At 40.1% G+C, this 12,548-nt stretch overlaps 1 protein-coding gene across 1 annotated transcript; it reads left to right on the top strand.

The window, feature by feature from the left end:
* The first annotated feature begins 674 nt into the window (after positions 1-674).
* NPTX1 (neuronal pentraxin 1) lies at positions 675-11,150 on the top strand. Its single transcript, XM_077253326.1, has 5 exons — positions 675-1,229; positions 1,688-1,895; positions 2,730-2,974; positions 5,288-5,467; positions 8,620-11,150. Exons 1-5 carry the CDS (start codon positions 777-779, stop codon positions 8,839-8,841), a joined length of 1,308 nt encoding a protein of 435 aa, XP_077109441.1. The 5' UTR covers positions 675-776; the 3' UTR covers positions 8,842-11,150.
* The last annotated feature ends 1,398 nt before the right edge of the window (positions 11,151-12,548 follow it).

Below are 12,548 nucleotides of genomic sequence, written 5' to 3'. Positions count from 1 at the left end.
TGGCAGCTTTCAGCGCTAGGGGCCATAAATCTGTCCAGTGAAAGGGAATCTGGCTGTTATCTTTCAACATTCCAAAAAAATCCTAAGAAATTGTCCTAGTGTGAATGAAATTGACTGTGTACTGCGCTGCTGAATTTGTCAGTGCCATATAAGAAACCAGAATGACATTTTACTAATATACCTAGCAGATCCATAGTCTGGAGCTGTCCAACAAGCCGCAGCTTTCTTTTCTTATCGATTCGTTCACTGAATGCACAAAACGTCTCCGGGATAAACCTTACACTACGTTCTATATTGCGGAGTTTTGAAGATTATTGGCCATTTATGCTCATGAAAGAAAAGAAAGAGCTTTAACTCTGCTGGAATCCCATAACCATTTACTGGCCAGATGCCCTTATATTTTAAGCATTGTAATCGGAGAAAAAAGGGTCTTATAATAGTAGGTGGAAGGACCATACGTAGTTGCTCATTAAGTGCTAATTAATGGGTTTTGAATGGGTCCTCTGCCCATCTCTGCTCTGTTCCTGTCTGCGCCAAAGACACAGTACAGACATTAAGAGGTTAAAGTTGTGTGTGCCTGTCACAACACAATTATAAAGGAATTCCTTCCTCCCTGTGTGAGGCTGAGCCTCCTCCCCACACTATATAAAGGGCTGGCACTGCAGCAGGGTAATCACTCAGTGGACAGCTCCTGGTGCTGAACCGAACATAGACAAAGCCATCAGTGCCCCAGCACGCCATACACTCAAGTAAGGGACTTCACCGAAGACCAAGCCATGATCACAGGAGCTTGTTGGAGATGTTTACTCCTCTCCTTCTTTTTTCTAAGGGGGTCTGCTCAGAATTTTGCACAAACGAGGTTTATTTGCACTTCAGTGCCTGTTGACATGGATATGTGCACTTCGTCAATGCAGAACAGTGGTCCCACAGAAGACCTGAAGACCACCATCTTACAACTGAGAGAGACGGTCATCCAGCAAAAAGAGACTATCATGAATCAAAAGGATACTATCAGGGACCTGACAGGCAAGCTGGCAAGGTGCGAGGGGCAAACGATTCTGGAGATCCCTCCTAGCGAACCCAAAGTTGGAGCCCCAGGTTCCAGGAAAAAAGAAACTGGAACTACCAAAAACACAATGGGAGATTTGTCCAGAACCCCTACAGCTGAGACACTCACTCAGCTTGGGCAAACACTTCAAAGTCTGAAGACCAGGTTGGAAAACTTGGAGGTGAGTCTGACCCTTGATTATGTAATCACGCAACGGTCAATATAGAGTATTGATAATAGGGTTGCACCTAATCAATGAGCTTATGCGGATGAGTCCGTCCTTAGCTTTCCTCTTGGCTCTAGATTTCCCGAGTGAGCATTGCGAGATAATCAGCTTTGAAAAAAAAATTGCATTTCTCTGTTGGGCATTGTTTACGCTATATGTGCCCAGTTGTAATAAAATTTGGGGAAAGGTATGGGTGAACACATCTGTTTTTGTGCAGTGCACCGTCTTCTAAAATAACTGTCATGCAGTGGTTAAACCGTGGGTAGACCATGCCACCGATAAGAACTTGCTCCATTGCCGTCCGCGGCTCCTCAAAGTCAATAAGCTGGTAACGAGCTGTTTAATTAAGGAAGTGTCATGTTATTGATACTTGTGACAATCCTCTTACTGACGCTTGACATTGCACCTTGCAGCAGTACAGCAGAGGCAACGCTTCTGCCCAAGCCACCAGCCTGAAAGACCTGCTGCAAACCAAGATAGATGACCTGGAGAAGCAAGTTCTTTCCAGGGTGAACAATCTAGAAGAGGGCAAGGTGAACCTGAAGAATGAGACAGAGCTGAGGGGAAAGATTGAGACTGCCCTGACCTCCCTCCAGCAGAGGATCACAGACTTGGAAAAAGGTGATGGGATAAACTTATAGGTACCATTGTGTTCATAGATGAGAGTTATCGTGATGCACATAGGTCTCATAGGTCATCCAGACATGGCATTGAATTGTGGCATAGGATCCTCCCTGTAAAAACGGGTCCATTGGTGCTAACTTGTCCCATGATGGATTGTAAGACTATTGCCAGTCAGAGAACATCTACAAAAGATTGTGTTTTCTATCTACTGATCTCTTGATCATGTCCTCCATGTTTGAGGTGACCATAAAAGCCTGGATAGGGCTATTTATTCCCCAGTGCCCATGTAAAAATTAAGATTTGTGATTATTTTTTTATGTTATTTTGTCGTAATGCGTGAATATCATGAGCTATAGACATAATGATAAGGTTGGCACCAGAAACGCCTGACGTCTATCCATGAGTGATCTCAGCCTTGCAGTTTGTTATGCAATCTCCTGCGCTCACTCCCTGCATAGACCATGGTTGTTGTAGCCTCATTGCAGATGTGTTCTGAGGTCTAGGTGACCTATGCAGGATTTAGCTCTTTCAGCATTTTCATCCTCCCAGACCACAGTTGGCTTTGTATTTTGGTCTATTCAGGCTGCTTTTTACCGCGCGATGCCAGCAGAATATTGATCAGTGTTTGCAATCGGTTGTTTTACAGCATTGTAAAGTCTACAACCCAAAGCACTTGTATATTGTCTAGTATTAAATGCGATGATGATCGGGGCTACCTCATTGGTGCCCCCTGCTGCTCATAAGAAAACATGGAAAGATCTCCCCGGACATTTTTTTTTTTTTTTTTAATTTATCTTACACTGGTTTCCAATTATAATTTTTTTTTTTTAGGTCAAAAGGAAAACAGACCTGCAGACAAGTTCCAACTCACGTTCCCTCTGAGGACTAACTATATGTATGCCAAAGTGAAAAAGAGTCTACCAGAGATGTATGCGTTCACCGTCTGCATGTGGCTGAAATCCAATGCCTCCCCAGGTGTTGGCACCCCATTTTCTTACGCAGTGCCTGGCCAAGCCAATGAACTGGTTCTCATTGAGTGGGGGAACAACCCAATGGAAATACTCATTAATGACAAGGTATTAAAGCCACAATATTGTAAAAACAAAAAATCATATTATTATATTTGACTGATTTATTATTTATTTTTTATGTAAATTATTATTAGTCATATTATTTATTATTATTCATTATTTTTCCTTAATTTATATTCTTATTAGTTGTAATATTTGTCTAATAATGATTATTATTTTTTCTTTTATATTATTAATAGTAGTAATATTATTTTTATTAATAATTATTTTTTATGTTATATTATTGGTAGTAATATATTTTTTATTCATTATTTGCTCTTTTGTTTTACATTATTAGTAGCAATTTATTATTGATGCTTAATTTTCTATTGTTAGTAGTAGTAAGAGTATTATTTTTTATTATTATTATTTATTTATAGTAATATTATTTATTAATAGTAGCTGTTATTTCATTATTACTTTTTAAGTTTATTTTATATTATTAGTAGCAAAATTATTATTATTATTATTATTATTATTATTATTATTATTATTAATATTATTATTATTTCTTTTATATTATTATTTGTAGTAATGTTATATATTATTACAGCCAGCCGTGGACACAAATATAAACCAGTTATACCATCCTAATATATTACCACATTATAATCATTGCATAACATTGTAATTGATTACACTGGTCAACAGCATTTTTGGTGCCAAAGATATTTCATCGAATTTAGGGTATTTTTGGGGTGCTGATTCTGAATATGTCATCAGTTTTGCCAGATTGGCTCAAGTTTTTGAGATTTTTGGTATCTTATTTATAGCACTTGTTGGTAAATGCGACGCATCATCTCATTAATTTCTTTGGATTAGTACTTGAACTGAGCAGTTCTCAATATAGTTTTGTGTTAATTAGTGTTCTAAAAGTTTGTTCATAGCTTGATTTTTGCACTAACTTTATGTTGTTGTCTGTTTTCCAGTGAAAAGCATGAACTCATCAAGAAGAAGTTGTCTTAACGATCCAGACTCATTCTGTTACATTTGTGGTGAATACACACTGCCAAAACATAGAAGAAACATAACAGACTTCGTAAAAAAAGTGTATTTTGCCTATTTTGGGGTTATGCTTGGGGACCAAGACAAGTTTTGGGCACCACACATAGTGTGCAAAGCATGTATCGAATTATTACAAAAATGGAGCAAAGGACAAAGAAAAAGCTTCAAATTTGGTGTTCCAATGGTGTGGAGAGAGCCAAAAAATCATCATGATGACTGTTATTTATGGTAAACACAGGTACAGGCACATCTTCACAATGAGGGACAGGCCTTCTTGCAGATTCCATGTTACTCCCATTTTCGTTTCTTATGCTTATTGAATCCTTGCACTTGCACTGCACAGAAATAACAGTCATCATGATGATTTTTTGGCTCTCTCCACACCATTGGAACACCAAATTTGAAGCTTTTTCTTTGTCCTTTGCTCCATTTTCGTAATAATTCGATACATGCTTTGCACACTATGTGTGGTGCCCAAAACTTGTCTTGGTCCCCAAGCATAACCCCAAAATAGGCAAAATACACTTTTTTTACGAAGTCTGTTATGTTTCTTCTATGTTTTGGCAGTGTGTATTCACCACAAATGTAACAGAATGAGTCTGGATCGTTAAGACAACTTCTTCTTGATGAGTTCATGCTTTTCACTGGAAAACAGACAACAACATAAAGTTAGTGCAAAAATCAAGCTATGAACAAACTTTTAGAACACTAATTAACACAAAACTATTTTGAGAACTGCTCAGTTCAAGTACTAATCCAAAGAAATTAATGAGATGATGCGTCGCATTTACCAACAAGTGCTATAAATAAGATACCAAAAATCTCAAAAACTTGAGCCAATCTGGCAAAACTGATAGCATATTCAGAATCAGCACCCCAAAAATACCCCAAATTCATTAAAATATTTTGGACACCAGAAAAAAATTTTTTTTTTGTTGACCTGTGTTATTATTATTTCTGCTATTGCTATATACATTATATCGCCACCTAAAGGCCATATGGTGTACTATAGTCAAAAAATTAAATTGTTTCTGTTGGCTACAGAATTGAAAAGTTGGAACAATGAACCCATTTCAGGTTTACAATAATATATTGAAGTGTATTTAATATATATAGGATTATTTCTGGTTTTATGTGCTGTCAATTAGACTTGCAGAAATCCAGAGAGGTGAAATGATTGCATAGATTGACAGATTGGAGAACAGAAGATTTATTTATGATCAGCAATGATCTACGCTACATCATCATTGATTCTAAAGATATATTGATATTATGGCTGCACATTGCTGAGAACGCCCATCTTCTATTCTTCAGGTGGCAAAACTGCCCTTTGTGATCAATGATGGTAAATGGCATCACATCTGTATCGCCTGGACCACAAGAGATGGAGTGTGGGAAGCCTATCAGGATGGTGTATTACGGGGAAGTGGCGAGAATCTGGCCCCTTACCACCCTATAAAACACCAGGGAGTGCTGGTGATTGGTCAGGAGCAGGTAATTACCCCTTATTTTCTTACTAAAGAACAGGGGTATACTTGACTTGATACACAATGCAATGCATGGAAAGTCAAACATATAGCAAAAGACTGGAGAGTTGGGGCCTTGGGTTATCTGCCAGTTGTATGTGCATAAAAGGCATATCCAGTATTAGTATAGGGAAGGATTCTCTACAGTAAGAGAATGGAATGACCTACTATAAGAAGCCAAATCCATCACAAAATTCCTACATGTTCGAGACATTTACCAATACATTTTTAATTAGAAGGAATAAGTATAAAGGTAATAGACTCACCATTGTGGGGTCAAGATAGTGGTCTCTTTTTTTTATCCTTTGTGAAGCAAAATCCAGTGGGGATATCTCTTTATTACTGAGTCCAATATTTAATATTACCGAAAATTTGCAGCTCAACTGAAGGCAAGATTTAATATTTAGTGGGATAGAGAGGCCATCATTTCTCCACCTCCTCTTATCTGATGGAAACAAAGGTCAGACAGGTAACATCTAACCTTTCGGTTCTTTGAATCCCCTGGTGGCCAATAGTGGGAGACCTTCATGAACTCCATCATTCCTGTTTATTGGATTCACTGGCAAGAACATAACTCTGTATTTGTCTGTAAATATTGTATTCCTATCTGAAGCACTTATGGGAGAAAGGGTTCCATGACATGTGATGGCTGATGCAAAGTATTTGTAGTCGCTTCAGTGGAGAGATGGCTATGATTGTGCACGGCTCTCCCCACTGAAGTCCCCATGGAACCACCTTTTCCTGATATGCGGAGGAGCAGAGGTGCGATTGATGACATATTCTGTAGATATACCGTAATTGCTTTGGAAGGGAATAGACCTGTAATCATTGGGGGGCAACAAAGAGTACAAGGGAGAGCCCCTCCAAGGGAAACAGTCAGCAGGATTTAATGCAATAAGTGGCTCCAACCATTGTTTGTGCTATAAAAAGAGGTTATATCCATTATATGTATGTAGTGCCACTTAACTGGGTGTAACTGAATTATCTAAATATTGTGGTAAATCTTGATCTGCCCTTGATTGACATGGATGACTCCTAAAATGTCAACCAATGTAAAAAATCAAATGCTTTAGCAGTTGGGCTGAACATTGGCGCATGCGCACAACGCTTGACCTTGGTCGGAATAATCAGTTTTGAGCATGCACCAGCCCCGATGACCCAGAAAAGAGATGAGAACCAGCCTGTAGTGATTGCTGTACCCACACATGAGCAAATGCACTGTCAATGACGTGGAAGAGGGTAGCCAGCACATGGGCAGAGCTGCAGTGTTTGCTCAAGCTACACATGGGCAAATGCACTGCCGATGACTTGTGGGAGAGGGTCTGGAACCAGCGCATGTACAGACATGAAGTGTTTGCTCAACTCACACATGGGCAAATCCACTGCCGATGACTTGTGGGAGAGGGTCTGGAACCAGCGCATGTACAGACATGAGGTGTTTGCTCAACTCACACATGGGCAAATCAACTGCCGATAATGTATGGGAGAGGGTCTGGAACCAGCGCATGTACAGACATGAAGTGTTTGCTCAACTCACACATGGGCAAATCCACTGCCGATGACTTGTGGGAGAGGGTCTGGAACCAGCACATGTACAGACATGAAGTGTTTGCTCAACTCACACATGGGCAAATCCACTGCCGATGACTTGTGGGAGAGGGTCTGGAACCAGCGCATGTACAGACATGAAGTGTTTGCTCAACTCACACATGGGCAAATCCACTGCCGATAATGTGTGGGAGAGGGTCTGGAACCAGCGCATGTACAGACATGAAGTATTTGCTCAACTCACACATGGGCAAATCCACTGCCGATGACTTGTGGGAGAGGGTCTGGAACCAGCGCATGTACAGACATGAGGTGTTTGCTCAACTCACACATGGGCAAATCCACTGCCGATAATGTATGGGAGAGGGTCTGGAACCAGCGCATGTACAGACATGAAGTGTTTGCTCAACTCACACATGGGCAAATCCACTGCCGATGACTTGTGGGAGAGGGTCTGGAACCAGCGCATGTACAGACATGAAGTGTTTGCTCAACGCACACATGGGCAAATCCACTGCCGATAATGTGTGGGAGAAGGTCTGGAACCAGCGCATGTACAGACATGAAGTGTTTGCTCAACCCACACATGGGCAAATCCACTGCCGATAATGTGTGGGAGAGGGTCTGGAACCAGCGCATGTACAGACATGAAGTGTTTGCTCAACTCACACATGGGCAAATCCACTGCCGATAATGTGTGGGAGAGTGTATGGAACCAGCGCATGTGCAGACATGAGGTGTTTGCTCAACTCACACATGGGCAAATCAACTGCCGATAATGTGTGGGAGAGGGTCTGGAACCAGCGCATGTACAGACATGAAGTGTTTGCTCAACTCACACATGGGCAAATCCACTGCCGATGACTTGTGGGAGAGGGTCTGGAACCAGCGCATGTACAGACATGAAGTGTTTGCTCAACGCACACATGGGCAAATCCACTGCCGATAATGCGTGGGAGAGGGTCTGGAACCAGCGCATGTACAGACATGAAGTGTTTGCTCAACCCACACATGGGCAAATCCACTGCCGATAATGTGTGGGAGAGGGTCTGGAACCAGCGCATGTACAGACATGAAGTGTTTGCTCAACCCACACATGGGCAAATCCACTGCCGATAATGTGTGGGAGAGGGTCTGAAACCAGCGCATGTACAGACATGAAGTGTTTGCTCAACGCATACATGGGCAAATGCACTGCAAAAGCATGGGACTCAATGGTGTAAGATAAAGCCCAGAACCAGCACATGTGTAGACCTTCAGTGGTTGCTCCACCCACACATGCATTAGACCAGATGATGAGGGAGAGGGTCTGAAACTGGTGCATGCGCAGACTAAAATTGATTATTTTGCCTACTCAAGGGCAAAATGTTTTTTAAGCTTTTAATAGACGTAAGGTGGTCTGAAGATTGACCAGAACACTTAGACGAATGGATACTCCCAGAGCATGCTTGAGTTTTTCATTTGGGGTACTTTTTATGGGCATACATGTCCAAATCATTTTGCTAAATGATTTTCTGCTATCTAATATAACACATCATTTTGTCTTTTCCAATTTATTTTGTACTCTAAAAGGACACCCTAGGAGGTGGGTTTGATGCCACTCAGGCTTTCGTTGGGGAACTGGCCCATTTCAATATGTGGGATAGAAAGCTGACGGTGGGAGAAGTCTATAACCTGGCAACTTGCAGCAACAAAGCACTGACTGGTAATGTCATCAGTTGGGCAGAAACCAACATTGAGATCTTTGGTGGTGCCACCAAGTGGACATTCGATGCATGTCGTCAGATCAACTGAACAGAATTGCCGATTTTTGGATTTCATTTCGTAGCTTCTAAAAGATATCAACAGCATCATCAAGCACCTGCCTTTCAAGTGAGGGCTCATCAGCCACAAGGGTGTATTTATTTATTTATTTATTTATTTTATTTAATTTTACGGAAAGAAAAAAAAACTATTCCAGATCTATTTCACTTCTTTTCACCATCAGTCACACTTTCACGCATCTTGGAGCGAACTATCAGAGATTTGTAAAGAAAGGCACGCAAGGAGATTTCATTCTGGAAGGATTCTTTTTTTATTTCTTTAGGGAGATTTCACTTTTTTTTAATTCTGGTTTTGGTTTTCACATTGCCAATTGGGTTTAACCTCTTAGTTGCTGGAGGGATCTGCACAATGATAGGTCCCGAGTCTCTCCAGCAGGGATGGGGTTAATCTTGAGTGCCTTGCGCTGGTACCGATATTCAGCACATTTTTTTATTTTCTTATTTTCATCCTTTTTTTCTTTTTTTTTAGACTTCTCTTCTCTATAAATGGTTTGTGTTGATTGTAGATGTTTGTTATGCTGTTCGTATGCCTTTTTTTTTTTTTAAACAATTGTCTGATTTTTCTGATGACTGTCAGTGAAAACCTTCACGCAGTCTGGGAGTGGGGACCGACTAACTCCAGCAGATTCTACGAGCATGGCAGACAATACAGCAACCCGCCTTTTGGAAGAGGTGGGCTCTGACAAAGTAGCATTTCTTTTTTTTTTTTTCTGGAAATATCTTTCCTTTGTAAATATTTCATTTCCTTGCCAATGACGTTTCGCTCCTTTTTGGTTTTTTTTGTTTTTTTTCCTTTTGCAGTGTGCATGACAAATCTCCTTGCATTTGTTTTCACCTCTCTCCCTTTCCCCATTAGACGTGTTTCGGTCTACGATTACTTCTGGAAAAATTAGGGGTTCATGCATCGTGAGCTTTTGCAAGGACACTAACTAAGATTTGATAACGCGCTGCTTTATTACGAGGAATTGTCAAACTTTTCCAGGCGTTCTAATTATATTTTAACCCTTTGTATAAAAAAAACAAAAACAAAATGGAAAAAAGAAAAAAAATGAGTGTAATTTTCATATGCTGGGGTTACTGAGTTCTTCTTATGTTTTAAAGCACTTTCACGACTAGCCATGATTAGGGTCAATTCTCCCCGGACAAATATTTGTGTAGCCTGTCTTAAAATGTATCTTGGGCTTATGGAAAGGAGAGGTTGGCAAGATGCTGCTCTTTAGGTTTTCTGTGTGGATCTGTAAAGATGGATGGATTGTCCAGGATTAGAAAAACATGGCTGCTCCCCCCCACAAAAAAACAGCGCCACCAGTGTCCACAGGTCGTTTGTGGTATTGCCGCTTAGCCACCCTTTATGTCAATGGAGCTAAGCTGCAATACCAAATGCAATCTATGGACGGAAGCGGCGCTGGTATTCTAACTCTGGACAGATCCTTTAATGCCCTCCTTAGAAAATCTAATAGCCGGTCCCTTTTGCTACCTTCACTGTAGCTTTCTTGCCACGTTTTCGGCTAGGATTTGTAGTTCTACAAAGTCGTAAGAGCCACATCTTGCCATAGTTTGTCCTGCAGGTGGAACTTGCCTTAATGGAATTTAAGGGAAATAAAAAAAAATGTTATATTTTTGCTTAATGGGAAGTATTATTTTGAAGCCCAGGTATAGATGGGCAAACATTGAGGTGAGGAGGGCCCCATAGCCATAGCCACCAGAGTAGAGGGCCCATCTCCTAGAGGAATGAAGGGACGCTCCAGACAATTCTCTTAACCCTTTTGTGCCCCCTTTGGAGGTTCCAGTGATCCTTGGGGTAGGGGCCAATTTGGGTAGGGGCACTTTCCTCCCCGGAACTCACACGGGAGCTCCCTCTACGTACTCCCTTGCCTATATATTTGACCATTCCCATGCAGTGTCCAGATGCTGTAAGGGAAGACCATAGCACCCCCTTCTGCTAAAGTAGCCACAGACAATCCCTAAAGCTAAAGATGTCAAATACAGACTTTTCCTTGTTGTATTTCAGACTTGCACTGAATCTAATACGCCTCTCTCAGGTACACGCCATTTTATGATGGATGCTGTTTGAATGACAGTGTATTTTTGCCTAATTACTGTGTAAACACCCCCTTACCCCGTCCCCCAGGCCATACTTTATAATGTAGCTATTAGCGGGGTCGTTCCTGTTTCTTGCCTCCGGCGGGTGTGATGCCCCCACAAGCCTTCCTCATTTTGATAACTCAGTGTTCTGTATCCGATTCTAGAAGGAAGTTTATTATATGTGATGTTGTATACAAAAAAATAAAATTAAAGGATCTCTACATAAATACATATATATATATATACATATATACATATATATATATATATATATATATATATATATATATATATATATATATATACACACACACACATAGAAAGATACAGTCTGGTGCATTCAGACATGGGCTACTCTCCCTCAAGTTATGTAAAAATAAAAAATAAAAAAAGAGAAATATACTTATTTTCACAGAATTTCTATGTTTTCTATGTTAAACTATTTGGAGACAGACTATAATCCTATGAAATCTTACTGAGCTACTTGAGGTAGTGGTCTGTACCTGATGAACCTTAAGCCAGAATGTAAAATTAATTTCCCATCATGGACATGGATTGCAAACTACTGATCTTAGGTAGAAAATTTTCAATTTGTTTTAAGCTGGTGTTTGTATGAGCAGAACAGAGTATTTCAGGAACAAAGTCAAACCCTTTAACTAAAGGAGCACAACTCCCAATATGTTATCTGATATAAGTAGTCTATATCGAGTAGAAACAAGCAGGAACACAGGTAAAATGGATCTGATTGCTGCAGAGACTAATGTAGTATTATATGGTACCAGTTTTGGTTTGGCCCCCTAGGTACATTAGAAGGGAAGTGAAATCTCCCACCTTGGGAGGTTATACCCAGGTTACATTTGGGGTGCAATTATGAACATTTTATTTTTTTCGGACTAATCATACATTGTTTTTACAGTTCATGATGTTCACTATCTCGTGCCAAAGGGCAGCCAAAAAATGTAATAGTTACGGTACCTAATCTGTACTAGTGCAGTAAAAGACTCTACTGTAAAATAATTAAATAAATATACTGTATATGGCCCCATTTAGGATGATAACAGCTTATATAATATTTTCTAAATCAAGCCGGTGGTACATATTGGGTGTGGTTATGACGTGATGATATGATTCTAGTTATAACAACTTTTATAAATGTAAGGTTTTTACATAAGGATTTTCCAGAATACCTGACCTTCTTTTAGTAATTTACTGCCCCTTTAAATCATTTGATAAGCACATAATGGAGGCCAGGGTTAAGCAACCGACAGAGGACTTCATGTTTGCCTCATGTAAGGTTTCTTATTAAACTGTCCTTGGGAAGACTGTAAAACTGACCAAGATCAAAGCGCAAAACCAGGTTTTTAATTAATATAATATACCAGACCTCCCACCGATAACGGGATTGAGACAAATTAAGCATAATGCTATGTTTTCACAGACCAAAGCTGTAAATTTCCCATGAACCTCGGTGTCATCCGCCATATTCTCTATAACTCTTTTGTTCTTTTGGATTTGTATTGTCCTCCAATGACCAATCCTTGTTTATTCTGTTTATGACCTTTTTCTTCCCCTCCCCATTCTGCTTTTTTGTTC

Source organism: Ranitomeya variabilis, chromosome 4, assembly GCF_051348905.1.
Source record: "Ranitomeya variabilis isolate aRanVar5 chromosome 4, aRanVar5.hap1, whole genome shotgun sequence".
Taxonomy (NCBI): Eukaryota; Metazoa; Chordata; class Amphibia; order Anura; family Dendrobatidae; genus Ranitomeya; species Ranitomeya variabilis.
This window is presented reverse-complemented; position numbering and strand designations above follow the sequence as displayed.

Bases quoted from the DNA above. Each gene is read 5' to 3' on its own strand.
- NPTX1 (XM_077253326.1), top strand. From the start codon at position 777: ATGATCACAGGAGCTTGTTGGAGATGTTTACTCCTCTCCTTCTTTTTT. The intron at 1,230-1,687 runs GTGAGTCTGACC...TGCACCTTGCAG, and splicing joins CCAGGTTGGAAAACTTGGAG to CAGTACAGCAGAGGCAACGC. The intron at 2,975-5,287 runs GTATTAAAGCCA...TCTATTCTTCAG, and splicing joins AAATACTCATTAATGACAAG to GTGGCAAAACTGCCCTTTGT.